Source organism: Oncorhynchus mykiss, chromosome 7 (genome assembly GCF_057628025.1).
Source record: "Oncorhynchus mykiss isolate SJ-2025 chromosome 7, ASM5762802v1, whole genome shotgun sequence".
Lineage (NCBI taxonomy): Eukaryota > Metazoa > Chordata > Actinopteri > Salmoniformes > Salmonidae > Oncorhynchus > Oncorhynchus mykiss.
In genome coordinates, this window is record NC_143028.1 from 70,700,791 (window position 1) to 70,728,498 (window position 27,708).

General features: G+C 42.6%; 1 protein-coding gene and 2 long non-coding RNA genes across 4 annotated transcripts in view; 2 read left to right on the top strand and 1 right to left on the bottom strand.

Annotated features, from left to right (window-relative positions):
• LOC110528507 (cytosolic 10-formyltetrahydrofolate dehydrogenase) overlaps positions 1 to 15,639 on the bottom strand; it is a 44,924-nt gene extending 29,285 nt beyond the window's left edge. Inside the window, exons 1-7 of one of the 2 annotated variants that reach the window (XM_036984087.2) lie at positions 15,375 to 15,639; positions 13,859 to 14,001; positions 11,268 to 11,502; positions 10,935 to 11,100; positions 10,609 to 10,710; positions 10,246 to 10,335; positions 9,073 to 9,210 (exon numbers count right to left, since the gene is read on the bottom strand). In XM_036984087.2, coding sequence (XP_036839982.1) covers positions 9,073 to 9,210; positions 10,246 to 10,335; positions 10,609 to 10,710; positions 10,935 to 11,100; positions 11,268 to 11,502; positions 13,859 to 13,988 — 861 coding nt within the window. In that variant the 5' untranslated portion in view covers positions 13,989 to 14,001; positions 15,375 to 15,639. Of the gene's footprint in view, positions 1 to 9,072; positions 9,211 to 10,245; positions 10,336 to 10,608; positions 10,711 to 10,934; positions 11,101 to 11,267; positions 11,503 to 13,858; positions 14,005 to 15,374 lie in introns of both variants that reach the window. The other variant, XM_036984088.2, reaches the window with a different exon arrangement.
• Positions 312 to 2,826, top strand: LOC149982660 (uncharacterized). Its single transcript, XR_016497432.1, has 3 exons — positions 312 to 1,659; positions 1,921 to 2,005; positions 2,310 to 2,826. It is a non-coding gene; the product is annotated as an uncharacterized LOC149982660 (long non-coding RNA).
• LOC149982661 (uncharacterized) lies at positions 3,313 to 4,064 on the top strand. Its single transcript, XR_016497433.1, has 2 exons — positions 3,313 to 3,610; positions 3,679 to 4,064. It is a non-coding gene; the product is annotated as an uncharacterized LOC149982661 (long non-coding RNA).
• Positions 15,640 to 27,708: the final 12,069 nt, after the last annotated feature.

Genomic DNA, 27,708 nt, shown 5'->3' on the forward strand with positions numbered 1-27,708 from the left:
CCACATTTCAGGCTTCAAACATAAAGATATAAAACTGTATTTTTTTGTGAAGAATCAACAATAAGTGGGACACAATCATGAAGTGGAACGACATTTATTGGATATTTCAAACTTTTTTAACAAATCAAAAACTGAAAAATTGGGCGTGCAAAAATTATTCAGCCCCTTTACTTTCAGTGCAGCAAACTCTCTCCAGAAGTTCAGTGAGGATCTCTGAATGATCCAATGTTGACCTAAATGACTAATGATGATAAATACAATCCACCTGTGTGTAATCAAGTCTCCGTATAAATGCACCTGCACTGTGATAGTCTCAGAGGTCCGTCAAAAGCGCAGAGAGCATCATGAAGAACAAGGAACACACCAGGCAGGTCCGAGATACTGTTGTGAAGAAGTTTAAAGCCGGATTTGGATACAAAAAGATTTCCCAAGCTTTAAACATCCCAAGGAGCACTGTGCAAGCGATAATATTGAAATGGAAGGAGTATCAGACCACTGCAAATCTACCAAGACCTGGCCGTCCCTCTAAACTTTCAGCTCATACAAGGAGAAGACTGATCAGAGATGCAGCCAAGAGGCCCATGATCACTCTGGATGAACTGCAGAGATCTACAGCTGAGGTGGGAGACTCTGTCCATAGGACAATAATCAGTCGTATATTGCACAAATCTGGCCTTTATGGAAGAGTGGCAAGAAAGCCATTTCTTAAAGATATCCATAAAAAGTGTTGTTTAAAGTTTGCCACAAGCCACCTGGGAGACACACCAAACATGTGGAAGAAGGTGCTCTGGTCAGATGAAACCAAAATTGAACTTTTTGGCAACAATGCAAAACGTTATGTTTGGCGTAAAATCATTACAGCTCATCACCCTGAACTCACCATCCCCACTGTCAAACATGGTGGTGGCAGCATCATGGTTTGGGCCTGCTTTTCTTCAGCAGGGACAGGGAAGATGGTTAAAATTGATGGGAAGATGGATGGAGCCAAATACAGGACCATTCTTGAAGAAAACCTGATGGAGGTTGGACCATGGACCGCTGGGAGAGACAGGAGGTCTCCCCAGTGCCTCGACTAGCACAACCGGGGTTCCCTCTACCCATCCCATCCGGAACCAGTCCCAGTGGGATACGCCTCTCCCAGGGAGTATGATGGGACGGCAGCACAGTGCCAGGGATTCCTGTTACAACTGGACCTCTACCTGGCCACTGTGCATCCAGCTCCCTTGGGAAGGGAGAGAGTTTCTGCCCTCGTCTCATGCCTCTCAGGAAGAGCTCTGGAGTGGGCAAACGCCGTGTGGGGAGAAGGAGACACAGCTTTGGATCACTTCGAGGAGTTCACCCGTCGCTTCCGGGCCGTCTTCGACCATCCGCCCGAGGGTAGAGCGGCTGAGGAACGGCTCTTCCATTTAAGGCAGGGGACGAGGAGCGCCCAGGATTCTGCTGGTCACCCGCGGACGTCCAGAGGGCCATCTGTCGGTGCCATCTTCCAGCACCCCCGCTCCGGTGCCCATGGAGTTGGGAGGGGCTGCTCGTAGGGAGACTGGAGGAGGAGCCATCACGTGCACCATCTGTGGCCGCAGAGGGAACACTGCCGGTCGGTGCCGTGTTAGTTCCTCTGGGAGTCGAGGCAACAGGCAGGGCACTCTGGCGTCACCCCAGGTGAGTTCGCACCACACTCATCCAGAGTCCTCTGTTGATCACCTGTTTGTATCCGTTTGTTTCCCTGATTTGCTACCACGGTGGAAAGTTCAGACCAGGTCTCCACCGTGCGCATCCCCCCAGAATATGCCGTTTTGTCTCTCGCCTTCTGAAAAAAGGCGCCGACTCAATTACCATGTGTCCTTTGTCCTCTGTTGGAGCATGACCTGTATGTCAAGGCTGAGAAATGCCTGTTCTTTCAGCCTGCCATCTCCTTCCTAGGGTATCGCATTTCCACATCAGGGGTGGAGATGGAGAGTGACTGCATTGCAGCCGTGCGTAATTGTCCAACTCCCACCACGGTAAAGTAAGTGCAGCGATTTTTGGGGTTTGCCAATTACTACCAGAGATTTATCCGGGGTTTTGGCCAGGTGGCTGCTCCCATTACCTCACTGCTGAAGGGGGGTCCAGTACAGTTGCAGTGGTCGGCTGAGGCGGACAGGGCTTTTGGGCAGCTAAGAGCTCTGTTTACCTCGGCTCCTGTGTTGGCCCTTCCGGATCCCTCTCTGGCGTTCATAGTGGAGGTGGACGCATCCGAGGCTGGGATAGGAGCTGTGCTCTCTCAGCGCTCGGGGTACGCCACCAAAACTTTGCTCCTATGCTTCTCGAAGGATCTCAGCCCAGTGGAGTGTAACTATGATGTGGGGGACCGGGAGCTGTTGGCTGTGCTTAAAGCGTTGAAGGCGTGGAGACATTGGCTTGACTAAACACCCTTTCCTCATCTGGACTGACCACCGCAACCTGGAGTACATCCGGGCAGCGACGAGACTGAATCCTCATCAGCCAAGGTGGGCCATGTTCTTTACCCATTTTGTGTTTACCCTGTCCTACAGACCAGGTTCCCAGAATACGAAGGCAGACGCACTGTCCCGGCTGTATGACACAGAGGAGCGGCCCATGGATCAGACTCCCCTACTCCCGGCCTCCTGCCTGGTAGCGCCGGTCGTATGTGAGTTGGACGCGGACATTGAGCTGGCGTTGCGTACAGACCCCGCTCCCATCCAGTGTCCGGTCGGACGTATGTACGTTCCGTCTGCTGTCCGTGACCAGTTGATCTATTGGGCCCAAACGTCATCCGGGGATCGGTCGGTCGGTGCGCTGTCTGACTGGGAAGTACTGGTGGCCGACCTTGGCTAAGGACGTGAGGATCTATGTTTCCTCCTGCTCGGTGTGTGCCCAGTGTAAGGCTCCGAGACACCTGCCCAGAGGTAAGCTACACCCCTTACCCGTTCCACAACAACCTTGGTCACACCTGTCTGTGGATTTTTTAACTGATCTACCTCTTTCACAGGGAAACACTACGATCCTGGTCGTTGTGGATCGTTTCTCTAAGTCCTGTCGTCTCCTCCCTCTGCCCAGTCTTCCTATGGCCCTACAGACTGCAGAAGCCCTGTTTACGCACGTCTTCTGGCACTATGGGGTGCCTGAGGATATAGTGTCTGATCGGGGTCCCCAGTTCACGTAGAGAGTCTGGAAGGCGTTCATGGAACGTCTGAGGGTCTCGATCAGCCTTACCTCGGGTTTTCACCCTGAGAGTAAAGGGCAGGTAGAGAGAGTCAACCAGGATGTGGGCAGGTTTTCACCACTCCTCCACTAACCTCTCCCCCTTTTCAGTGTGTATTAGGGTACCAGCTGGTTCTGGCGCCGTGGCATCAGGGTCAGACCGAGGCTCCTGCGGTGGACGACTGGTTCAGGCACGCGGAGGAGACATGGGAGGCCGCCCGTGTACACCTCCAGCGAGCCGCGCTTTGCCAGAAAACCAGCGCGGACCATCACCACAGTGAGAACCCGGTGTTTGCACCGGGGGACCGGGTCTGGCTCTCGACCTGAAAACCTGCCCCTCCGCCTGCCCTGCCCGAAGCTGGGTCCGCGGTTTGTGGGGCCCTTCAAAGTCCTGAGGAGGGTGAACAAGGTATGTTACAGATTACAGCTTCCCTCTGATTATCGTATTAACCCATCATTCCATGTGTCTCTCCTCAGGCCGGTGGTGGCTGGTCCGTTCCAGGAATCTGAGATGCGGGAGGTTCCTCCGCCCCCTTTGGACATCGAGGGGGCCCCGGCGTACATCGTTCGTTCCATCCTGGATTCGAGGCGTTGGGCGGGGGGCCTTCAGTACATCGTGGAGAGGGAGGGGTACGGTCCGGAGGAGAGGTGCTGGGTTCCGGTTGCGGATGTTTTGGAACCCGAACTGCTGCGGGAGTTTTACCGTCGCCAGCCTGATCGCCCTGAGCCTCACCCTCAATCTACATGTATTTAGTCCTCTGTTCCCCATCATGTCTTTGTGTGTATGTTCACGCGCGATAGTTTATGTTCTATGTTTTTGGGCACTATTGTTGAACGGAATAAAATCGTGCCTGTTTACTCTACTCTGCTCTCCTGAACCTGACTTCGCCTCCCTTACACAGCCTTAACAACACCAAAGTAATAAAATAAAGAAGGCGATGTTAAAAGTTTATTTCATTTTGATTTCAGTACTGACGTGGACATGGATTGATGTTTCAGCATTGTCTCAATGAAGAGTTTGACTATCCACATGCCTGCTAGAGTTGGACGAGAAATATCCACCGTAGTAGTACGGATGAAGCCTGAGCTGGAATGGGACGCTAACTGAAGCTGGCTAGCTTTAGAAAACCCTGCGTAGATCTAGCTTGCTTCGTAGTATAACCCCTTTCAAAGAATGTCAGTTCTCAAATTGAGAACTATGTTAGGAAAATATTGACCTATTGAAGGGAATTAAGTTTGTGTACACCTTTTAATTATTCAAAACAATTTGTTCACTGAAAATGTGCTTTGTTTTTCAAACAGACTTCAAACACGCATGCAGGGTAACTGTATAAATTCACTTTTATAAAGTCCTAATTTCAAAGTCAAATTCCTAGCTATTGCAGGCTGATTTTGAGCACTGTTAAAACTCCGGGGGCGTGTCCATAAGTGCACGGGATGGAAAACCTTTTGCAATGTAAAACAGAAATTTTGATTTTTTAATACATTTTCTTAAATTTGTTGTACCTAATGAACACAACCCAGGCAGGTAGACTCTCCCTGTCTTCACAATGAGACACATTGAGTTTGTATGTTGGCAGGAGGTCACCAAAAGTTTTATTTAGCTCCACTTGTATTACAATTTATGACCAGTAGAGGCCAGAAAAGCCTGGGTCATATTGAGACTGTGTGCAGTAGACTCAGGTCATATCCTATATGGTCTAAGGACAACCCAGATTGGTCAAATAAAACACTTTTTTGCAGGACTCATTCTGCAGGACTCATTCTGCAGGACTCATTCCGGGCTTCGATACATTACGTCTGCATATTTACAACCCAATAGCATAACATGATGACAAATATGGGCTTAAAAATATATTCAGAATGTGTAAACGTGTAAAACACGTACAGTATGTTCTTATACTATTTCCCCCAAAGTAATGTGAGATTGTGGGGAACAAACAAATTTAGAGCTGATTGAGGAGAAGTCCCCGGAACTAATTCATCTTCCTGGAAATTCCATGGCCTTCAGCCCATAGAGCTGACTGAAAAGAGGTAAGACAATGGAGCTACTAAACACATTAGTCTCCCTATGATTCATTAACACTGGGCTGCCTCTCAACTCTCTTTCGTTCAGTCAGTCTCTAACACACTCTCTCACTCAAAACCCCTCTATCCTCTCTCTCAATTCAAATTCAAGGAGATTTATTGGCACGGGAACATATTTTTACATTGCCAAAGCAAGTGAAATGGATAAACAAAAGTGAAATAAACAAAAAGTGAAGAGTCTCTGTCTACCCTCTCTGTTACTCCTACATATTACATAACACCACACAAAGAGCTTTTCAGCGCAGGCCAAAGGTCATTGGCCAAGCTCTGACAAAAAAAAGTACAGTACTAACAGACCAGTTATTTCCCCTGCTAATGAGGGGGAACAGCCAGTCACCATGAGATGGCAGGGTATGATCACCACTTTATGCAGCTCACCCTGCACTATCATCTCCAATGTAAATAACATGAGTAAGTCTACCTAAGATAAGCTCCCCAGTAAATCATTAAAAACAATCAAGCAACCCAGAAAAGTGCTAAAAATAGCCCATATTAACATATGTAGCCTAAGAAACAAGGTCCATGAAGTCAATAACTTGCTTGTAACAGATAACATTGATATCCATATCTCTGAAACTCACTTAGATAATACCTTTGATGATAGTGGTAGCAATACATGGTTATAACATCTACAGAAAAGACAGAAATGCCAACGGAGGCGGTGTTGCGGTCTATATTCAGAACCACATTCTTGTAACGCTTAGAGACAATCTAATGTTAAATACTGTTGAAAGAAATATGGCTACAGGTTAATCTGCCTCACCTAAAGCGAATTATTGTGGGAAGCTGCTATAGACCACCAAGTGCTAACAGTCAGTATCTGGATAATATGTGTGAAATGCTTAATAATGTATGTGATATCAATAGAGAAGTATATTTTCTGGGTGATTTAAATATTGACTGGCAATCATCAAGCTGCCCACTCAGGAAAAAAACGTCTGTAACCAGTGCCAGCAACCTGGATCAGGGTAGTTACAGCACAGGAATTAAATCATCAACATTTATTGATCACATCTTTACTAACGCTGCAGATATTTGCTTTAAAGCAGTATCCAAATCCATAGGATGTAGTGATCACAATATAATAGCCATATCTAGGAAACCCAAAGTTCCAAAGGCTGGGCCTAATATAGTGTATAAGAGGTCATACAATAAGTTTTGCAGTGATTCACATGTTGATGATGTATATAATAGTTGCTGGTCTGTGGTGTGTAATCAGGAGCAATCAGACGCTGCACTTGACGCATTTATGAAACTACTTATTCCTGTTACTAATAAGCACCCATTAAAAAAATAACTGTAAAAATTGTTAAATCCCCTTGGATTGATGAGGAATTGAAAAATCGTATGGTTGAGAGGGATAAGGCAAAAGGTGTGGCAATTAAGTCTGGCAGCCCAACCGATTGGCAAACGTACTGCAAATTAAGAAATCATGTGACTAAACTAAATTTAAAGAAACTACACTATGAAACAAAGAAATTATATAAAGAATGATAGTAAAAAGCTTTGGGGCACCTTAAATGACATTTTTGGGGGAAAAGCCAACTCGGCTCCTTCATTTATTGAATCAGATGGCTCATTCATCACAAAGCCCACTGATATTGCAAACTACTTTTAATGACTTTTTCATTGACAAGATAAGCAAACTTAGGGATGACATGCCAGCAACAAACGCTGACACTACACATCCAAGTATATAGGACCAAATTATGAAAGACAAGAATTGTACTTTTGAATTCCATAAAGTCCGTGTGGAAGAGGGGAAAAAATGATTGTTGTCTATCAACAATAACAAGCCACCAGGGTCTGACAATCTGGATGGAAAATTACTGAGGATAATAGCAGACGATACTGTCACTCCTATTTGCCACATCTTCAATTTAAGCCTACTAGAGAGCCTGTGCCCTCAGGCCTGGAGGGAAGCTAAAGTCATTCCGCTACCCAAGAATAGTAAAGCCCCCTTTACTGGCTCAAATAGCCGACCAATCAGCCTGTTACCAACCCTTAATAAACTTCTGGGGAAAAATGTGTTTGATCAGATACAATGCTATTTTACAGTAAACAAATTGACAACAGAATTTCAGCATGCTTATAGGGAAGGATACTCAACAAGCACAGCACTTACACAAACGACGTATGATTGGCTGAGAGAAATTGATGATCAAATTATTGTGGGGACTGTCTTGTTAGACTTCAGGGCAGCTTTTGACATTATTGATCATTGTCTGCTGCTGGAAAAATGTATGTGTTATGGCTTCACACCCCCTGCTATAATGTGGATAAATAGTTACTTGTCTAACAGAACACAGAAGGTGTTCTTTAATGGAAGCCTATCAAATATAATCCAGTTGGAATCAGGAATTCCCCAGGGTAGCTGTTTAGGCGCCTTGCTTTTTAAAATTTTTACTAACGACATGCCACTGACTTTGAGTAAAGCCAGAGTTTCTATGTATGCGGATGACTCAACACTATACACGTCAGCTACTACAATGATAACTGAAATGACTGCAACACATAACAAAGAGCTGCAGTTAGTTTCAGAGTGGGTGGCAAGGAATAAGTTAGCCCGAAATATTTCTAAAACTAAAAGCATTGTATTTGGAAAATAACACTCACTTTACCCTAAACCTCAACTACATCTTGTAATAAATAATATGTAAATCGAGCAAGTTGAGATGACTAAACTGCTTGGAGTAACACTAGATTGTAAACTGTCATGGTCAAAACATATTGATGCAGTAGTGGCTAAGATGGGGAGAAGTCTGTCTATAGTAAAGCGATGCTCTGCCTTAACAACACTATCAACAAGGCAGGTTCTACAGGCTCTAGTTTTGTCACACCTTGACTACTGTTCAGTTGTGTGGTCAGGTGCCACAAAAAAGGACTTTGGAAAATTGCAATTGGCTCAGAACAGGGCACCACGGCTGGCCCTTGGATGTACACAGAGAGCTAAAATGAATCATATGCATGTCAATCTCTCCTGGCTGAAAGTAGAGGAGAGATTGACTTCATCACTACTTTTATTTATGAGAGATATTGACATGTTGAATTCACTGAGCTGTCTGTTTGAACTACTGGTGCAAAGCTTAGAAACCCATGCATACCTCACAAGACATGACACAAGAGGTCTCTTCACAGTTCCCAAGTCCAGAACAGACTATGGGAGGGACACAGTACTACATAGAGCCATGACTACATGGCTCTCTATTCCACATCAAGTAACTGACGCAAGCAGTAAAATTAGATTTAAAAAACAGATTAAAAAAACACCTTATGGAACAGTGGTGACTGTGAAGCAACACAAACATTGGCACAGACACATGCATACACAGACACACAATAACATATGCACTATACATACACGTGGATTTAGTACTGTAGATATGTGGTAGTGGAGGAGTAGGGGCCTGAGAGCACACAGTGTGTTGTGAAATCTGTGAATGTATTGTAATGTTTTAAAATTTGCTGGACCCCAGGAAAAGCAGCAGCTAATGGCGATCCATACTAAATACACATACAAATAGTACAAACTGTGCTATAAGAGCCTTGACCTGAAGGCCAGGTAGTATAGCATGTCTGCATGCAGGGATGCTACATACATATAGCTCAGAAGTTAGAAAGAAATGTTTTGTCTTCCAAAGCTTACAACCAAAAGAAAAGCTGTGGTCCTATGAAATAGTGATAACATGACATTAGGCTTTAAAAACAATCAAGAATCCCTGGTAGTGGTAGTAATATAATTATAATCTTTAAATGATGTTTGTGTAACATTAAACGACCTACCGCTTTGCCGTCGTTGCCAAACAGCATCAGGCCCGCCTTAGAGACCAGACCGGGTTGACTGGCACCAGGGATCTCCAGGGGCTGACCAATAGCAGTGGCACCACTGTCTAGCAGAGAGGAACCGTAGAACGTCACCTTCTAGAGGAGAGACAGGAGAGACCGCAGTGGAATCAACCTTTGGGAGGAGCTCAATAGTCTAGACTGGCCTCCTTTCCTTTTCTCCTATACCTCATCTGCACTGATGTGACTGAACAGGTGAGAACACACAATATGATTCACATTTTATTAGACAGTTAGAAACAGGAAGGGTGGACACAGGGATTTGAACACCAGTCTCCGGAGGGGGGGAGTAGGAGCATTACAGTTAGACCACAGGGTCTGCATGTACTTTACTGTCTTTATTGTACCCTTGGGGGAAATGTGTTGCCGTATCACGTACTTGTTTCAAAATGCTGTTTAAGAAAAGGACAATACACATTCATGACATGTACACACAGTAGATACAGTAAGAAGCCCAGCCTGCTGGTCTCAGTGAATGGATAGTGGTCTCAGTGAATGGATAGTGGTCTCAGTGAATGGATTAGCTTGAGCTATTTAGGAAAGGAAAGGGGGATACCTAGTCAGTTGTACAACTGAACGCATTCAACTGAAATGTGTCTACCGCATTTAACCCAACCCCTTTGAATCAGAGAGGTGCGGGGGGCTGCCTTAATCGACATCCACATCATCGGCGCCCAAGGAACTGTGGGGTAACTGCCTTGCTCAGGGGCAGAACGACAGATTTTTACCATATCAGCTTGGAGATTCGATCACGCAACTTTTCGGTTACTTGCCCAAAGCTCCTACCCGCCAGGCTACCTGCTGCCCCCAAAGGGATATCACATTTGGTCAAAATTATTGTTTAGTGCTGTTTTTATTGCAGGGGGGTGCCCTGTACCTGCACCCAGAGGGGAATAGTTCAAAGTCCAGGTACAGGGGGAAGCTTGGCTCTAAAATTATTTTGTGAGCCTTGCTGAGGGCCATGACCTTGAAGATCTCATCAAGCCTGTCAGTTTGACTTCAAGTACCTTGCTTGCTGTGGTGATAATCCTTCTCAGCATGTTCTTTTGGCTGGCTGACAGTGGCATTACTGAACTAACAAACAATACGCTCAGTAAACAACTATATTCTTACCTGTCCATCAACCTCTGCCCAGGCTCCAGGCACTTTGTCATTTCCTCTGATCCAGTTGTGTAGGACCTGTGCAGACTGGTTCCAGTCAATCTACAGAAAAACACAAATCACAATAACTAATTACCTGAAATCAACATAGACATGCATATCTGAATCAAACAATAGGAAATATGTAGTCCTATGTAATATGTAATATGTGGTCCTATGTAATTTGTAATCTCAGTATGTAATATGTGGTCCTATGTAATATGTAATCTCAAACATAGTGTTACAGGAGTGCTTGAGCGGTCCACTGATCTTGTGGTTAGAAGCAAGATGGCAGGAGCAGTGTGTGTAGAGAATTTAGTTAGGGTCTTGGCCTACCTTGGCATTGTCTTTCTTCTGAATCCCCTCATAGGTGGCTCCCTCCTCTGGCTGGACGATCTTTGGGGCATTCCCTGCTGCGATCAGCCTCACTGCATCCACCTGTGAATCAGGTAAACTTGACAAACATGCTCAAAGATTCCCAACAGTACGGAATGGTCTCACCCTCCATGTGTTGTTGTACTATGCTGCACTTTATTTTTGCATACATGAAACTCTGTTTCAAACAATATTTGCTGATTTGGCTGGCCCTATGTGACAGACAGAGAAAACTCTGCATTCCTCAGAGTACTAAAGTGTGGCCTTGTTGTATCTCTTTGACTTACTGTGCCTTTCACTCCCTCAGGGAAGAGGAACCTCTTGTAGATGGTGTTGACAGTGTCATCAGGCTCCACATCACACTCCCTCTGCAGCAGGATTGGTCCAGTGTCAAGTCCGTCATCCGCCCAGAACACTGTGAACCCACCTTTCTTGTCCCCGTGGATCAAGGTCCTGTTGTCAAACCCATGGAGAGGGTAAAGTAAGCCTAACACACTCAAGCTACTTGACGTTTTTTAGTTTACCCATGCAAGCCTCTCATCAACCAACCAATCATCAGTTTGTCCATCCACCCAACCAACATCCATCCGTTTGTCCAAGCAGCCACCGACTCGACTCACCAGTTGATGGCGGAGGCACCCCTGTGTCGGGGCAACAGGGAGGGGTGGTAGATGATGGAACCGTGGGCCGGGTGGTCGATGACCTCCATGGGGATGAATTGGGAGCAGAAGGGCATGACGTTGAGCTCGGCCCCCGTGGCCTTGTAGACCTGCACCACCTCCGGGATGCCTTTCCCCTTCAGGCGCCAGCGTGGGAACTTGAAGACGTTCACACCATCCTTCTCAGCCTCCGCGCCTGTAGGTGTAGAGGGGAGAAGACAGGAGGGATGTTTCTCCCATACCGTATGTAATTCAAGTCGAATTGCCATGGTCTAAGGGGCTTGCCCAACCATTATAGTAATTATATGATTTCAAGTTAATATCAAATGTGAAATGCCTTTCTTGCAAGCTCTAAAACCAACAGTGCAGTGATCAATGTCAATGTAGTACAAAACAATAACAAAGTAGAACAAAAATTCACAGGAAAGTAAGAAGCTATATACAGGATCAGTTCCAGTACCATATTTACAATGTGCAGGGATACTGGAGTGATATGTATATGGGTAAGGTGACTAGGCATCTGGATGTATGATAAACAGAGTAGTAGCAGTGTAAATGAAGATTGTATGTGAGTTGTGTATAGAGTCAGTATAAATGTGTGTACATGTTATGTGTGTGTTGAAGTGTCAGTGTGCGTGAGTGTGTAGTCCTGTGAGTGTGGATAGAGAATATAAATACAAGGGCCAACTCAGAAAGTCTGTGTAGCCATTTTGTTAGCTATTTATGGCTTGGGGATAGAAGTTGTTCAGGAGCCTGTTGGTGTCAGACTTGATGCACTGGTACCACTTGCCATGCGGAAGCAGAGATAACATTCCTTGGCTTGGGTGGTGGGGGTCTTTATTGATTTCACACCGCCTGATATAGAGGTCATGGATGGCAGGGAGCTCAGCCCCAGTGATGTACCTCCAGTGATGTACTGGGCTGTTTGTGGCAATTTCATGGAAACGGAATTACGCCAAGACATATATTTTTCACTTTAAAATGTATACCGAACAAACAAAAAAACCTTGATTCCAACATTTACCAAACAATACAACTCTATGCACAAGTACTAGTTTTAACAATTTCCACAGAACATTTTACAAAAACACATTTACAGGAAGAACTGTGCAGATACAAAATTTGGTAACATTAATTATCTTTTTTTTACCGTGCAAATTGTTCAAAGTAGTCATTTTGCATAGAGTTGTATGGTTTGTTAAACTTTGAAATCAATGTTTTTTTTTGTTTAAAGTGAAAAATCAGTCGCAGCGTAATTCCGTTACCATGGAATTACCCTTTGTCCTTGGCCCTTTGTAAGTTCTTTGTAAGCAACTGTCATCCTTACTGCTGTTACACACAGTGTGTACTTCCAAAAAAGATCTAAATTACAATTATCTATTATTTTTAACCAAGTGTGCATGCGCACCTCCAATAAAATCACTCATTACTGCCATGCACAGGTCAGCTTATCCAGCAGCATTACAGTATCCCAAAATATCATTTATTTTATTTAGACTTTTCTTTGGAAGTACATACCATGAGTAATGGCAGTAATGACTATAGTTGCTCTGCGAAACTCCATATTTTGACATTATAACGTTTGCAGAGCTGCTTAATAGGACTTTGAATTGATGATCCTAGGTGTCAGAGGAGATCCCGTCATATTCATCATCTCCTCAAGCCCAGGTTCTGGTTCAGGTTGGTTGGGTAAATGTAAGTGTGCCACTGAATAGAGTTCACAAAGTCAATCATGTCAGATCAGGCTACATCAAGGGACACATATTTAATGTATCCAAACTGGGCCCTGGGCTCCTTCTAGGTAGGGGGAATTTCACAGGTTGGCTGTAGGCATCAACATTTTCAATAGAGCCAAATGTAAATGGTAATTACCATGGGCTGTATGTTTATACCTGTTTATGTTGATTATGAAAATGCATTGAGGACAGAGGACATGGGGGAAAGGATTGATGTGATCCCACTGGGCACAACGTCTCTTCCACGTTGGTTCAACATAATTTCATTAAAATTACGTGGAAACAACGTTGATTCAACCAGTGTGCGCCTAGTGGAATGTATCTAATGTCTACTTTGGTCTGGGGTGAACAACAGGCACAACTTTTATCAGTGTTCAGTTAACATGATCAAGGCCCCTGTTTCCTTTCAACATTTAAAGAAGAATCCATTGATTTTCTCTTATAGTTTGGGACAGGACTGTTCTTTGACTGATAATGTGCGAGTTCAAACTTCCCTTGACATTAAAAATATTATATTATGTTTGCCTTCACAATATGTGTTCTCTGTGTAGTCTTTGGTTTACTTTATTTACTCTGGTGTGAGGACAAAACCTGATAGAAAAGGGTAGAAAATGCAATATGCATACTGTTTATCCAAAGGCTTTGAGCGGGTTCTTGATATCCAAGTAAAATGTCCTTCGGCAAAAAGTAAGACTCCCACCACTATGAGAATATCTCTTTTGTGTTTCATATGCAAATTAATTTTGCATTATAGCAGTGTAGAGACAGAGGGTCTTGTTATTGCTGAGGAAAAAAGGTGCTGTCATGCCTGCTCACCTAGAGGGTCGGCTTTGCCATCCTTGTCAGGTATAGTGAACACTCCAACGATGGTGTGGCCCTCCTTCCTCAACTCCTTGTACACCTCCAGGCCAAAAACACTCTGACCAATCACAGCTATCCTCATCATGAGCGATCACAAACTACTGGCACAAAAAGGCAACACCACAGAAAAAACAGCAAAAGAGCATTTTACTTTCTTCAAGCACTTCTCGAGATTTATAACAGAAGCATTAGAATATGATCAATTTCAAAATAACCTAATGATATTTATGTTATCCAGAAGTTTTCCATTTTCATTTGTGTAAAATCAGGCAAATAGATCAGCAAATATCAGATCCATTTGTTAGTAAGGTCATGAAAAGTGGTTGACAGTGGGCACGTTTAAATGGTAAGGCTCAAGCAACCGACTGTATACGAGTGTCGAGGATTCAATTCGTTAGAGGTTCAACTGCGACAGCCGAAGGTCAGACACTGATGTGGTTTTCCAACAGCAAGGCTCAGATCAATACGTCAGTGGTGCCATTAGTTATACAAGCTGTTCTCCAACCCCCATATCACACTCACAAACTGAACATATATGTGTGTACATTGTACAATCAGTTAATGAGAGAAAGACTCATTACACATTCATTTATATGTATATCTACTGCATCTGTATAGACAACTTGTGACAAAGTTGGTTCTTGTTTCAGTCATGTCTTTTATCACGTTTGCATGGGTCAAACAAAACAGCCTAATTATTAGAGCCTCCCACAATGCAGGCCATGGTTGCAGGATGAAGTTGGTGAATAGCAACTGCAGAAACTTGCAGTCGACTGCAATCAAAACTTCATGACCTATGAACACAGGATTTTTGTAAAGTTCATACAGTCGACATGTAGATGCAAATCAGATTATTTTTTTATTCCCAATAATGCAACATACTTTTCCAACGATGGTCACCGGCTGGGCAAAAGTGATCCGCTGGAACACGCTCAATGACTTTCACTCAAAAGGTGTATTTTTTCTCCATATTTTATACCTTGGGTCGCACTTATTTCAACCAATCACGTTGCAGAGCAGATCCCTGCCTATGGACGATTGACCAATAGAATCGACGTAGCTCTACAGTACACTAGACTTATACGTGCAAAAAGCCTAAATATATCTTCCCTACAATGAAAAGTGTGCAGAAACAAATCTTTTAATCCATTTTTAATTATGCACAGTGAAGTTTCACTTTTGCAATAAACTCTCCGATAGAAAACAAATGAAAGTTGCTACACCACAACGTGATAACTTTTCTGACAGCGTCATATGAGTTTATTACAGTGTAAGCAAGCTACCTTGCAGGTTGGCAACGTTGCAAACCTTTATAAAGTAATGTATAAACACAACGATGTCACGTACGTAAAGCTAGGCGCGCGACCCAGAAACAAACGTCAAATTGTAGAACATTGTGCACTGTGCAATCTCGAGATAGCAAATCTCAACACATAGAAATATGCAGTTGAATATTAAAAATGATCATTACCGTTACTTTAATGCTGGCCAAAGTCTCCCCTACTGGCGTGCAGAGAGGGATCGTGTGGACACCGTTGCTCTTTATTTCGGGCCGAGAATGTCAGAAGGCTGGTTGCTGCATGTGAGCGACTGTAACAGCCATTAGGAATTACACAACAGTTGAAATCGTGTGATATGATAGGGCGGTCTAGCCGCAAGGGGAGGTCATAAACTTAATCAGTGTATGGTATATTTTTTCAGTATAACTTTATATGGAATCATACTTTTCCCAGACCAGTTGAGAAGTGTGTGTGGTATAGTTTATGACAGAAGTTTATGACAGTCTCTAAAATGTGATAATTTCCTCATTGGTTCATATCTATACCATAAAACAGGTTGTTATAGAGACAGAAAGATAGGACAGCAATGGTCAGTAGGTTATAGCTTAGTTTACCACTCCCATTTACCATAAACTCCTGCAAATGTCCATAAAAGTAAAGCTACAACATGTAGCTTTTTGGGCACCCCAACCAAATTCACATAGAAATGTGAGTTATAGATATTTCATTATCATTGAAAGCAAGTCTAAGACAGGGTAGATCTATTCTATTTCTACAATATGCTTCCGTTCTTAAGTTGAGTTTTTGTGTCTTTTATTTTTAGTTTTGTACACCAGATTCAAACAGCTCAACACTAAATGACTTGGTCCAAGGAGCACAGGACGTGACTCCATCAGAGCAGGCTGTACCATAATCCTGCACCGATATGAATGTCTCGTTTGCACGAGCATACAGATACATTCATATCGGTGCAGGATTATGGTACAGCCTGCTCTGATGGAGTCCCGTCCTGTGCTCCTTGGACCACAAAACATACAATGTTTTTGGGTATAGAAAATATATTTCAAAGTAGTTTAGATGGTACAATGATTCCCTCCACAATGACTGCTTGTTTTTTTTTTATAACAAACTGAAATTAGGCAAACTATTAGAATTTTTGCAACCAGGAAATAGTGGAATGATTTTTGCATAGTGTATCTTTAATAATTGTCATCATATTGGTCAATGAACTGTATTGACCTTTGCAGAAAAGTTATTCAAGGTGCACACAAATTGCAGGTTTGTGCTACCGCCATTAATTAATGACAAATTATGATAATAGCTCAGGTGATTGGGGCATAGTTGTACCAATGTTAGTATTGTAGCAACCACACAGGTTAAGTTAGGACATTATACTCTACTAATAGTACTGGCATTTCACACAGTTTGTTGTGTGCTAGCCATCAGAGCAGGGTCACTAAAATACAAGGGACAGTCACTGTGACTCAACTGTATCCTTTTTCTCGCAAATGTTGAAAACCTCAGGCCATAGTGCTTGCGTCACACACAGTGTCTGAATGTAACCCAATTTAGTTAGAGCCAGTTTACACTAGTAACCCGTTATCATTAGGGTTAATGAGTGATAGGAATGGAGTCACCTGACTGCATCAGACCAGCACCGCACACAGTGGTGGTGATTTAAAGTGGGAAAAGTATGTGAATCCTTTGGAATTACCTGGATTTCTGCATAAATTGTCACAACAATAGACAAACATACAGTGCCTTGCGAAAGTATTCGGCCCCCTTGAACTTTGCGACCTTTTGCCACATTTCAGACTTCAAACATAAAGATATAAAACTGTATTTTTTTGTGAAGAATCAACAACAAGTGGGACACAATCATGAAGTGGAACGACATTTATTGGATATTTCAAACTTTTTTAACAAATCAAAAACTGAAAAATTGGGCGTGCAAAATTATTCAGCCCCCTTAAGTTAATACTTTGTAGCGCCACCTTTTGCTGCGATTACAGCTGTAAGTCGCTTGGGGTATGTCTCTATCAGTTTTGCACATCGAGAGACTGACATTTTTTCTCATTCCTCCTTGCAAAACAGCTCGAGCTCAGTGAGGTTGGATGGAGAGCATTTGTGAACAGCAGTTTTCAGTTCTTTCCACAGATTCTCGATTGGATTCAGGTCTGGACTTTGACTTGGTCATTCTAACACCTGGATATGTTTATTTTTGAACCATTCCATTGTAGATTTTGCTTTATGTTTTGGATCATTGTCTTGTTGGAAGACAAATCTCCGTCCCAGTCTCAGGTCTTTTGCAGACTCCATCAGGTTTTCTTCCAGAATGGTCCTGTATTTGGCTCCATCCATCTTCCCATCAATTTTAATCATTTTCCCTGTCCCTGCTGAAGAAAAGCAGGCCCAAACCATGATGCTGCCACCACCATGTGTGACAGTGGGGATGGTGTGTTCAGCTGTGTTGCTTTTACACCAAACATAACGTTTTGCATTGTTGCCAAAAAGTTCAATTTTGGTTTCATCTGACCAGAGCACCTTCTTCCACATGTTTGGTGTGTCTCCCAGGTGGCTTGTGGCAAACTTTAAACAACACTTTTTATGGATATCTTTAAGAAATGGCTTTCTTCTTGCCACTCTTCCATAAAGGCCAGATTTGTGCAATATACGACTGATTGTTGTCCTATGGACAGAGTCTCCCACCTCAGCTGTAGATCTCTGCAGTTCATCCAGAGTGATCATGGGCATCTTGGCTGCATCTCTGATCAGTCTTCTCCTTGTATGAGCTGAAAGTTTAGAGGGACGGCCAGGTCTTGGTAGATTTGCAGTGGTCTGATACTCCTTCCATTTCAATATTATCGCTTGCACAATGCTCCTTGGGATGTTTAAAGCTTGGGAAATCTTTTTGTATCCAAATCCGGCTTTAAACTTCTTCACAACAGTATCTCGGACCTGCCTGGTGTTTTCCTTGTTCTTCATGATGCTCTCTGCGCTTTTAACGGACCTCTGAGACTATCACAGTGCAGGTGCATTTATACGGAGACTTGATTACACACAGGTGGATTGTATTTATCATCATTAGTCATTTAGGTCAACATTGGATCATTCAGAGATCCTCACTGAACTTCTGGAGAGAGTTTGCTGCACTGAAAGTAAAGGGGCTGAATAATTTTGCACGCCCAATATTTCAGTTTTTGATTTGTTAAAAACGTTTGAAATATCCAATAAATGTTGTTCCACTTCATGATTGTGTCCCACTTGTTGTTGATTCTTCACAAAAAAATACAGTTTTATATCTTTATGTTTGAAGCCTGAAATGTGGCAAAAGGTTGCAAAGTTCAAGGGGGCCGAATACTTTCGCAAGGCACTGTAGTGTTCTTAATCTAATAACACACAAATTATTGTGTTTTTCTATATTGAATACATAATTTAAACATTCACAGTGTAGGTTGGGAAAAGTATGGGAACCCCTAGGCTAATGACCTCTTCAAAAGCTAATTGGAGTCAGGAGTCAGCTAACCTGGAGTCAAATCAATGAGACGAGATTGGAGATGTTGGTTAGTGCTGCCTTGCCCTATAAAAAACACTCACAAAATTTGAGTTTGCTATTCATAAGAAGCATTGCCTGATGTGAACCATGCCTCAAACAAAAGAGATCTCAGAAGACCTTAGAATTGTTGACTTGCAAAAAGCTGGAAAGGGTTACAAAAGCATCTCTAAAAGCCTTGATGTTCATCAGTCCACGGTAAGACAAATTGTCTATAAATGGAGAAAGTTCAGCACTGTTGCTACTCTCCCTAGGAGTGCCGTCCTGCAAAGATGATTGTAAGAGCACAGCGCAGAATGCACAATGAGGTTAAGAAGAATCCTAGTCAGCTAAAGACTTACAGAAATCTCTGGAATATGCTAACATCTCTGTTGACGAGTCTAAGATATGTAAACAAGAATGGTGTTCATGGGAGGACACCACGGAAGAAGCCACTGCTGTCCAAACAAAATATTGCTGCAGGTCTGAAGTTTGCAAAAGTGCACCTGGATGTTCCACTGGCAAAATATTATCTGAACAGATGAAACTACATTTGAGTTGTTTGGAAGGAACACCCAACACTTTGTGTGGAGAAAAAAAGGCACAGCACACCAACATCAAAACCTCATCCCAACTGTAAAGTATGGTGGAGGGAGCATCATGGTTTGGGGCTGCTTTGCTGCCCTAGGGCCTGGACAGCTTGCTATCATCGGCAGAAAAATTAATTCCCAAGTTTATCAAGACATTTTGCAGGATAATATTAGGCTATCTGTCCCCCATTTGAAGCTCATCAGAAGTTGGGTGATGCAACAGGACAACGACCCAAAACATAGAAGTAAATCAACAACAGAAGAAAATATACCTTCTTTAGTGGCCCAGTCCTGACCTAACCCGATTGAGATGCTGTGGCATGACCTCAAGAGAGCAGTTCACACCAGACATCGCAAGAATATTGCTGAACTGAAACAGTTTTGTGAAGAGGAATGGTCCAGAATTCCTCCTGACCGTTGTGCAGGTCTGATCCACAACTACAGAAACATTTGGTTGAGGTTATTGCTGTTAAAGGAGGGTCAACCAGTTATTAAATCCAAGGGTTCACATACTTTTTCCACCCTGCACTGTGAATGTTTACACTGTGTGTTCAAAAAAGACATGAGAAGGTATAATTGTTTGTGTTATTAGTTTAAGCAGACTGTGTTTGTCTACTGTTGTGACCTAGATGAAGATCCGATCAAATTTTATGACCAATTGTGCAGAAATCCAGGTATTTCCAAAGGGTTCACATACTTTTCCTTGCCACTGTACTGTGCCTTCAGAAAGTATTCATACCCTTCGACTTATTCCACATTTTGTTGTGTTACAGCCTAAATTCAAAATGGATGAAATATTTTTTTTTAGAAAATAGGTAAAAATATGTTCCTAGAAAATGTTGCAAATGTATTGAAAATGAAATACAGAAATATGTAATTTAAATAAGTCACACCCCTGAGGCAATACTTTGTTGAAGCACCTTTGGCAGAAATTACAGACTTGTGTCGTCTTGGGTGTGTCTATCAGCTTTGCACATCTGGATTTGGGGATTTTCTACCATTCTTCCTCGCAAATTTTCTCAAGCTCTGTTAAATTAGATGGGGAGTGGTGGTAACAGCAATCTTCAAGTCTTTTCACAGATTATCAATGAAATTTAAGTCTAGCCTTTGACTGGGCCACTCAAGGTCTTTCACATTCTTGTTCTGAAGCCATTCCAGCTTTGCTTTGGATGTATGCTTGGGGTCATTGTCCTGTTGGAATGTAAATCATCGCCCCAGTCTAAGGTCGTTTGCACTCTGAAGCAGGTTCTAATCAAGGATTTACCTGCATTTGACTTCATTCATTGTTCCCTCTATCCTTATCACTCTCCCAGTCCCTGCCTCTGAAAAGCATCCCCATAGCATGATGCTGCAAACATCATACTTCATGGTAGGGATGGTTTTAGATGGGTGATGAGCTGTGCCTGGTTTTCTCCAGACATAGCGCTTTGCATTCAGGCCAAAGAGTAACATTTTTTGTCTCATCAGACCAGATAATAATTTTTCTTATGCTTTCAGAGTCTTTCATGTGCCTTTTTGCAAATACCAAGTGTGCTGTCATGTGCCTTCTTCTCAGGATTGGCTTCTGTCTGGCCACTCTCACATAAAGCCCAGATTGGTGAAGTGCTGTAGAGACTGGTGTCCTTCTGGCAAGTTCTTCCATCTTAGCCAAGAAACAGAGTGGTTATTAGGTTCTTGGTCAGCTCCCTTACCAAGGTACCACTTACCCGTTTGGTCAGATGACCAGCTGTAGGCAGAGTCTGGGTAGTTACATATTTTTTTCAATTTCCCAATGAAGGAGACCACTGGGTTCTTGGAAATGTTCAACACTCTAGAAATTGTTTTATACTTTCCCCAGATATTTTATTTATTTATTTATTTCACGTTTATTTAATTAACCAGGTAGGCTAGTTGAGAACAAGTTCTCATTTACAACTGCAACCTGGCCAAGATAAAGCAAAGCAGTGCGACAAAAACAACAACACAGAGTTACACATGCGATAAACAAATGTATAGTCAATAACACAATTGAAAAATCTATGTACAGTGTGTGCAAATGTAGTAAGATTAGGGAGGTAAGGCAATAAATAGGCCATAGTGGCGAAATAATTACAATTTAGCATTAACACTGGATTGATAGATGTGCAGATGATGATGTGCAAGTAGAGGTACTGGGGTGGAAAAGAGCAAAAAAAAAGAAGTAAATAACAATATGGGGATGAGGTAGTTGGCTGTGCTATTTATAGATGGGCTGTGTACAGGTACAGTGATCAGTAAGCTGCAATGACAGGTGATGCTTAACATTAGAGAGGGAGAAATAAGTCTCCAGCTTCAGTGATTTTTGCATTTCGTTCCAGTCATTGGCAGCAGAGAACTGGAAGGAAAGGCGGCCAAATGAGGTGTTGGATTTGGGGATGACCAGTGAAATATACCTGCTGGAGCGCGTGCTATGGGTGGGTGTTGCTATTATGACCAGTGAGCTGAGATAAGGTGGAGCTTTACCTAGCATATACTTATAGATGACCTGGAGCCAGTGGGTTTGGCAATGAATATGTAGCGTGCGCCAGCCAACGGGAGCATACAGGTCGCAGTGGTGGGTAGTATATGGGGCTTTGTGAGTCTGGAAGGAGAGTTTACAGTCTAACCACACACCGAGAATATGTGGACAACTACAAATACCTATGTCAGAACCGTCCAGAGTAGTGATGCTATTTGGATGGGCTGGTGTGGGCAGCAATCGGTTGAAGAGCATGCATTTAGTTTTACTAGCATTTAATAGCAGTTGGAGGCCACGGAAGGAGTGTTGTATGGCATTGAAGCTTGTTTGGAGGTTTGTTAACACAGTGTCCAAAGAAGGGCCAGATGTATACAGAATGGTGTCGTCTGCGTAGAGGTGGATCAGAGAATCAACAGCAGTAAGAGCAACATCATTGATATATACAGAGAAAAGAGTCGGCCCAAGAATTGAACCATGTGGCACCACCATAGAGACTGCCAGAGGTCCGGACAACAGGCCCTCCGATTGGACACTTTGACACACTGAACTCTATCTGAGAAGTTGTTGGTGAACCAGGCGAGGCAGTCATTTGAGAAACCAAGGCTGTGGAGTCTGCCAATAAGAATGCAGTGATTGACAGAGTCGAAAGCCTTGGCCAGGTCGATGAAGATGGCTGCTCAGTACTGTCTTTTATCGATGGCGCGTATGATATCGTTTAGGACCTTGAATGCGGCTGAGTTGCACCCATGACCTGCTCGGAAACCAGATTGCATAGTGGAGAAGGTATGGTGGGATTCGAAATTACCGGTGATCTGTTTTGTTAACTTGGCTTTCGAAGACTTTAGAAAGGCAGGGCAGGATGGATATAGGTCTATAACAGTTTGGGTCTAGAGTGTCTCCCCCTTTGAAGAGGGGGATGACCGTGGCAGCTTTCCAATCTTTGGGTATCCAGACGATACAAAAGATACGTTGAACAGGCTAGTAATAGGGGTTGCAATTTCAGCAGATAATTTTAGAAAGAGAGGGTCCAGATTGTCTAGCCCAGCTGATTTCTACAGGTCCAGGTTTTGCAGCTCTTTCAGAACATCTGCTATCTGGATTTGGGTAAAGGAGAAGCTGGGGAGGCTTGGGCAAGTTGCTGTGGGGGGTGTGGGGATGTTGGCCAAGGTTGGGGAATGCTTATTGAAATTCTCGATTATCGTAGATTTACCGGTGGTGACAGTGTTTCCTAGCCTCAGTGCAGTGGGAAGCTGGGAGGAGGTGCTCTTATTCTCCATGGACTTTACAGTGCTACAGGATGCACATTTATGTTTGAAAAAGCTAGCCTTAGCTTTCTTAACTGACTGTGTATATTGGTTCCTGACTTCCCTGAAAAGTTACATATCTCGGGGGCTGTTCGATGCTAATGCAGTACGCCACAGGATGTTTTTGTGCTAGTTAAAGTCAGTCAAGTCTGAAGTGAACCAAGGGCTATATCTGTTCTTAGTTCTACATTTTTTGAATGTGGGATGCTTATTTAAGATGGTGAGGAAAGCAAAGAACAACCAGGCATCCTCTACTGATGGGATGAGGTCAATAACCTTCCAGGATACCCGGGCCAGGTCGATCTAAAAAGGCTTGCTCGCTGAAGTTTTTTAGGCAGTGTTTGACAGTGGATGAGGGCTGGTAGCCTTAAATGTATTAAATTGCATTTTTTGTTGTTGTTGTCACTAGCCTACACACAATACACCCCCTCAGGAGACTGAACATATTTGGCATGGGTCCTCAGATCCTCAAAAAGTCATACAGCTGCACCATCGAGAGCATCCTGATTGGTTGCATCACTGCCTGGTATGGCAACTGCTCGGCCTCCGACCGAGGGTAGCACGTATGGCCCAGTACATCACTGTGGTCAAGCTTCCTGCTGTCCAGGACCTCTATATCAGGCGGTGTCAGAGTAAGGCCCTAAAATTTGCCAAAGACAGAGTCAATGCGCTGGGGGCACTGGTTAGTCGAGGTAATTGAGGTAATACGTACATGTAGGTAGAGTTAAAGTGACAATGCATAGATAATAAACAGAGAGTAGCAGCAGCGTAAAAGTGGGGTCTGGGTATCCCTTTGATTAGCTATTCAGGAGTCTTATGGCTTGGGTTAGAAGCTGTTAAGAAGCCACCCTAGTCATAGACTGTTCTCTCTGCTACCGCACTGCAAGTGGTACTGGAGCGCCAAGTCTAGGTCCAAAAGGCTTCTTAACAGCTTCTACCCCCGAGCCCTAAGACTCCTGAACAGCTATTCAAATGGCTACCCAGACTATTTGCATTGACAGATGTGATTTGATTTGTTTTGAATGTCAAAGTGGAATTATTTAAAAAATATATATATATTTTTTTTTTTACAAATTAATAAAAAATGGAAAGATGAAATGTCTTGAGTCAATAAGTGTTCAACCCCTTTGTTATGGGAAGCCTAAATAAATTCAGGAGCAAAATGTGCTTAATAAATCACATAAGTTGCATGGATAATAGTGTGTAACATGATTTTTGAATAACAACCTCATCTCTGTACCTCACACATACAATTATCTGTAAGGTCCCTCAGTCGAGCAGTGAATTTCATGCACAGATTCAACCACAAAGACAAGGTAGGTTTTCCAATGCCTCACAAAGAAGGGCACCTATTGGTGGATGGGTGAACAATTTAAAAAAGCAGACATTGAATATCTGTTTGAGCATGGTGAAGTTATTAATTGCGCTTTGGACGGTGTATCAATACACACAGTCACTACAAAGATGGAAGTGTCCTTCCTAACTCAGTTACCGGAGAGGAAGAAAACCACTCAGGGATTTCACCACGAGGCCAATGGTGACATTAAAACAGTTACAGACGAACCTAATTGACAGAGTAAAAATAAATAAGCCTGTAAAGAATACAAATATTCCAAAACATGCATCCTATTTGCAACAAGGTACTAAAGTAATACTGCAATAAATGTGGCGAAGCAATTCACTTTTTGTTCTGAAAACAAAGTGTTATGTTGGTGGCAAATCCAACACAACACATACTGAGTACAACTCTCTATCGTAGATATGTTTGTAATAGTTTGTAATAGTTAAGAACTGGGGAGTTTTTCAGGATAAGACATTGAATGTTCCTTAGTGGCAGAGTTACAGTTTTGACTTAGAAATGTCCTTTTTTTTTAAGAAAATGTTTTTTTTTGTCCATTAAAATAGCATCAAATTGATCAAAGATACAGGGTAGACATTGTTAATGTTGTCATTTACTACTGTAGCTGGAAATGGCTGATTTTACTTATGGAATATCCACAGTTGAAGTCAGAAGTTTACATACACCTTAGCCAAATACAGTTAAACTCAGTTTTGTACAATTCCTGACATTTAATCCTAGTACAAATTCCCTGCCTTAGGTCAGTTAGGATCACCACTTTATTTTAAGAATGTGAAATGTCAGAATAATAGTAGAGAGAATGATTGATTTATTTCAACTTTTATTTCTTTCATCACATTTCCAGTGGGTCAGAAGTTTACACACACTCAATTAGTATTTGGTAGCATTGCATTTACATTGTTTAACTTGGGTCAAATGTTTCGGGTAGCCTTCCACAAGCTTCCCACAATAAGTTGGGTGAATTTTGGCCCATTCCTCCTGACAGAGCTGGTGTAACTGAGTCAGGTATGTAGGCCTCCTTGCTCGCACACACTTTTTCAGGTGTGCCCACAAATTTTCTGTAGAATTGAGGTCAGGGCTTTGTGATGACCGCTCCAAAACCTTCACTTTGTTGTCCTTAAGCCATTTTGCCACAACCTTGGAAGTATGCTTGGGGTCATTGCCCATTTGGAAGACCCATTTGCGACCAAGCTTTAACTTTCTGACTGATGTCTTGAGATGTTGCTTCAAAATATCCACATAATTTTCCTACCTCATGATGCCATCTATTTTGTGAAGTGCACCAGTCCCTCCTGCAGCAAAGCACCCCCACAACATGATGCTGCCACCCCTGTGCTTCATGGTTGGGATGGTGTTCATCGACTTGCAAGCCTCCCCCTTTTTCCTCCAAACATAACAATAGTCATTATGGCCAAACAGTTCTATTTTTGTTTCATCAGACCAGAGGACAGTTCTCCAAAAAGTACGATCTTCGTCCCCATGTGCAGTTGCAAACCGTAGTCTGGCTTTTTTTTATAGCAGTTTTGGAGCAGTGGCTTCTTCCTTGCTGAGCTGCCTTTCAGATTATGTCGATATAGGACTCGTTTTACTGTAGATAGTACCGGGTTTCCTCCAGCGTCTTCAGAAGGTCCTTTGCTGTTGTTCTGGCATTGATATGCACCAAAGTACGTTCATCTCTAGGAGAAAGAACATGTCTCCTTCCTGAGCGGTATGAAACGCTGCGTGGTCCCATGGTGTTTATACTTGCACACTATTGTTTGTACAGATGAACGTGGTACCTTCAGGCATTTGGAAATTGCTGCCAAGGGTGAACCAGACTTGTGGAGGTCTTCAATTTTCTTTCTAAGGGCTTGGCTGATTTATTTAGATTTTTCCATGATGTCAAGCAAAGAGGCACTGAGTTTGAAGGTAGGCCGTGAAATACATCCACAGGTACACCTCCAATTGACTCAAATGATGTCAATTAGCCTTTCAGAAGCTTCTAAAGCCATGACATAATTTTTTTGAATTTTCCAAGCTGTTTAAAGGGACAGTCAACTTAGTGTATGTACATTTCTGACCCACTGGAATTGTGATACAGTGAATTATAACTGAAATAATCTGTCTGTAAACAATTGTTGGAAAAATTACTTCTGTCATGCACAAAGTAGATGTCCTAACCGAATTGCCAAAACTATAGGTTTGTTAACAAGAAATTTGTGGAGTGGTTGAAAAACAAGTTTTAATGACTCCAACCTAAGTGAATGTAAACTTCCGACTTCAACTTTACATAAGTATACTCCACACTTCGATACTGCTTGTCCTAATATCACAATATTTCTTAATTCCGTTCTTTTACTTTTAGATTTGTGTGTATTGTTAGATACTACTGCGCTGTTGGAGCTAGGAACACAAGCATTTCGCTACAGCCACAATAACATCTGCTAAATATGTGTATGCGACCAATAACATTTAATTTGAGATGGGTGAGAAAATAAATCTAATCCATTTAGAATTCAGGCTGTAACACAACAAAATGTAGAATAAGTCCACGAGTATGAATACTTTCCGAAGGGACTGTATATCAATTCAAAGGGGCTTTTTTGACATTGGAAACATATGTTTACATTGCCAAAGCAAGTGAAATAAACAAACAAAAGTGAGAAGAAACTCATTTTACAACATCAACCAAAATATTATTATAGGTTAACAGTAAACATTGCACTCAAAAATAATTCCAATTAAATAAATACATGTCAAGTTTTATATTATCAGCTATGTATTTTAGCGATGTGCAAATAGATGTTGTACAAATAGTGGGGGAAGATAAATATACAGACAAATATTGGTTGTATTTACAATGTTTTGTGCTCCACCGGTAGCTCTTTTCTCATGGCAATGGGCCACAAATCTTGCTGCTGTGATTGCACAGTACGATATTTTGCCTAACTGACATGGGAGGTTATCAACGTTTGATTTGTTTTCAAATTCATTGTGGGTCTGTGTGATCTGTGGGAAATATACATCTCTAATGTGGTCATACATTTGGTAGAAGGATAGGTGGTGCCACTCAGTTTCCACCTAATTTTGTGGACAGTGGGCGCACATCCTGTCTTCTCTTGAGAATACTTCTTTTAATAGCAATGCTATGCTTACTGAGTCTGTACATAGCAGTGTTGTGTTCGAGACCACATAAAGCGAGACCGATTGAAGACCAAGACCAGAGCAAATAGAGTCAGGGTCATGACCAAGACCAGAAAAATGTGAGTCCAATTCAAGACCAT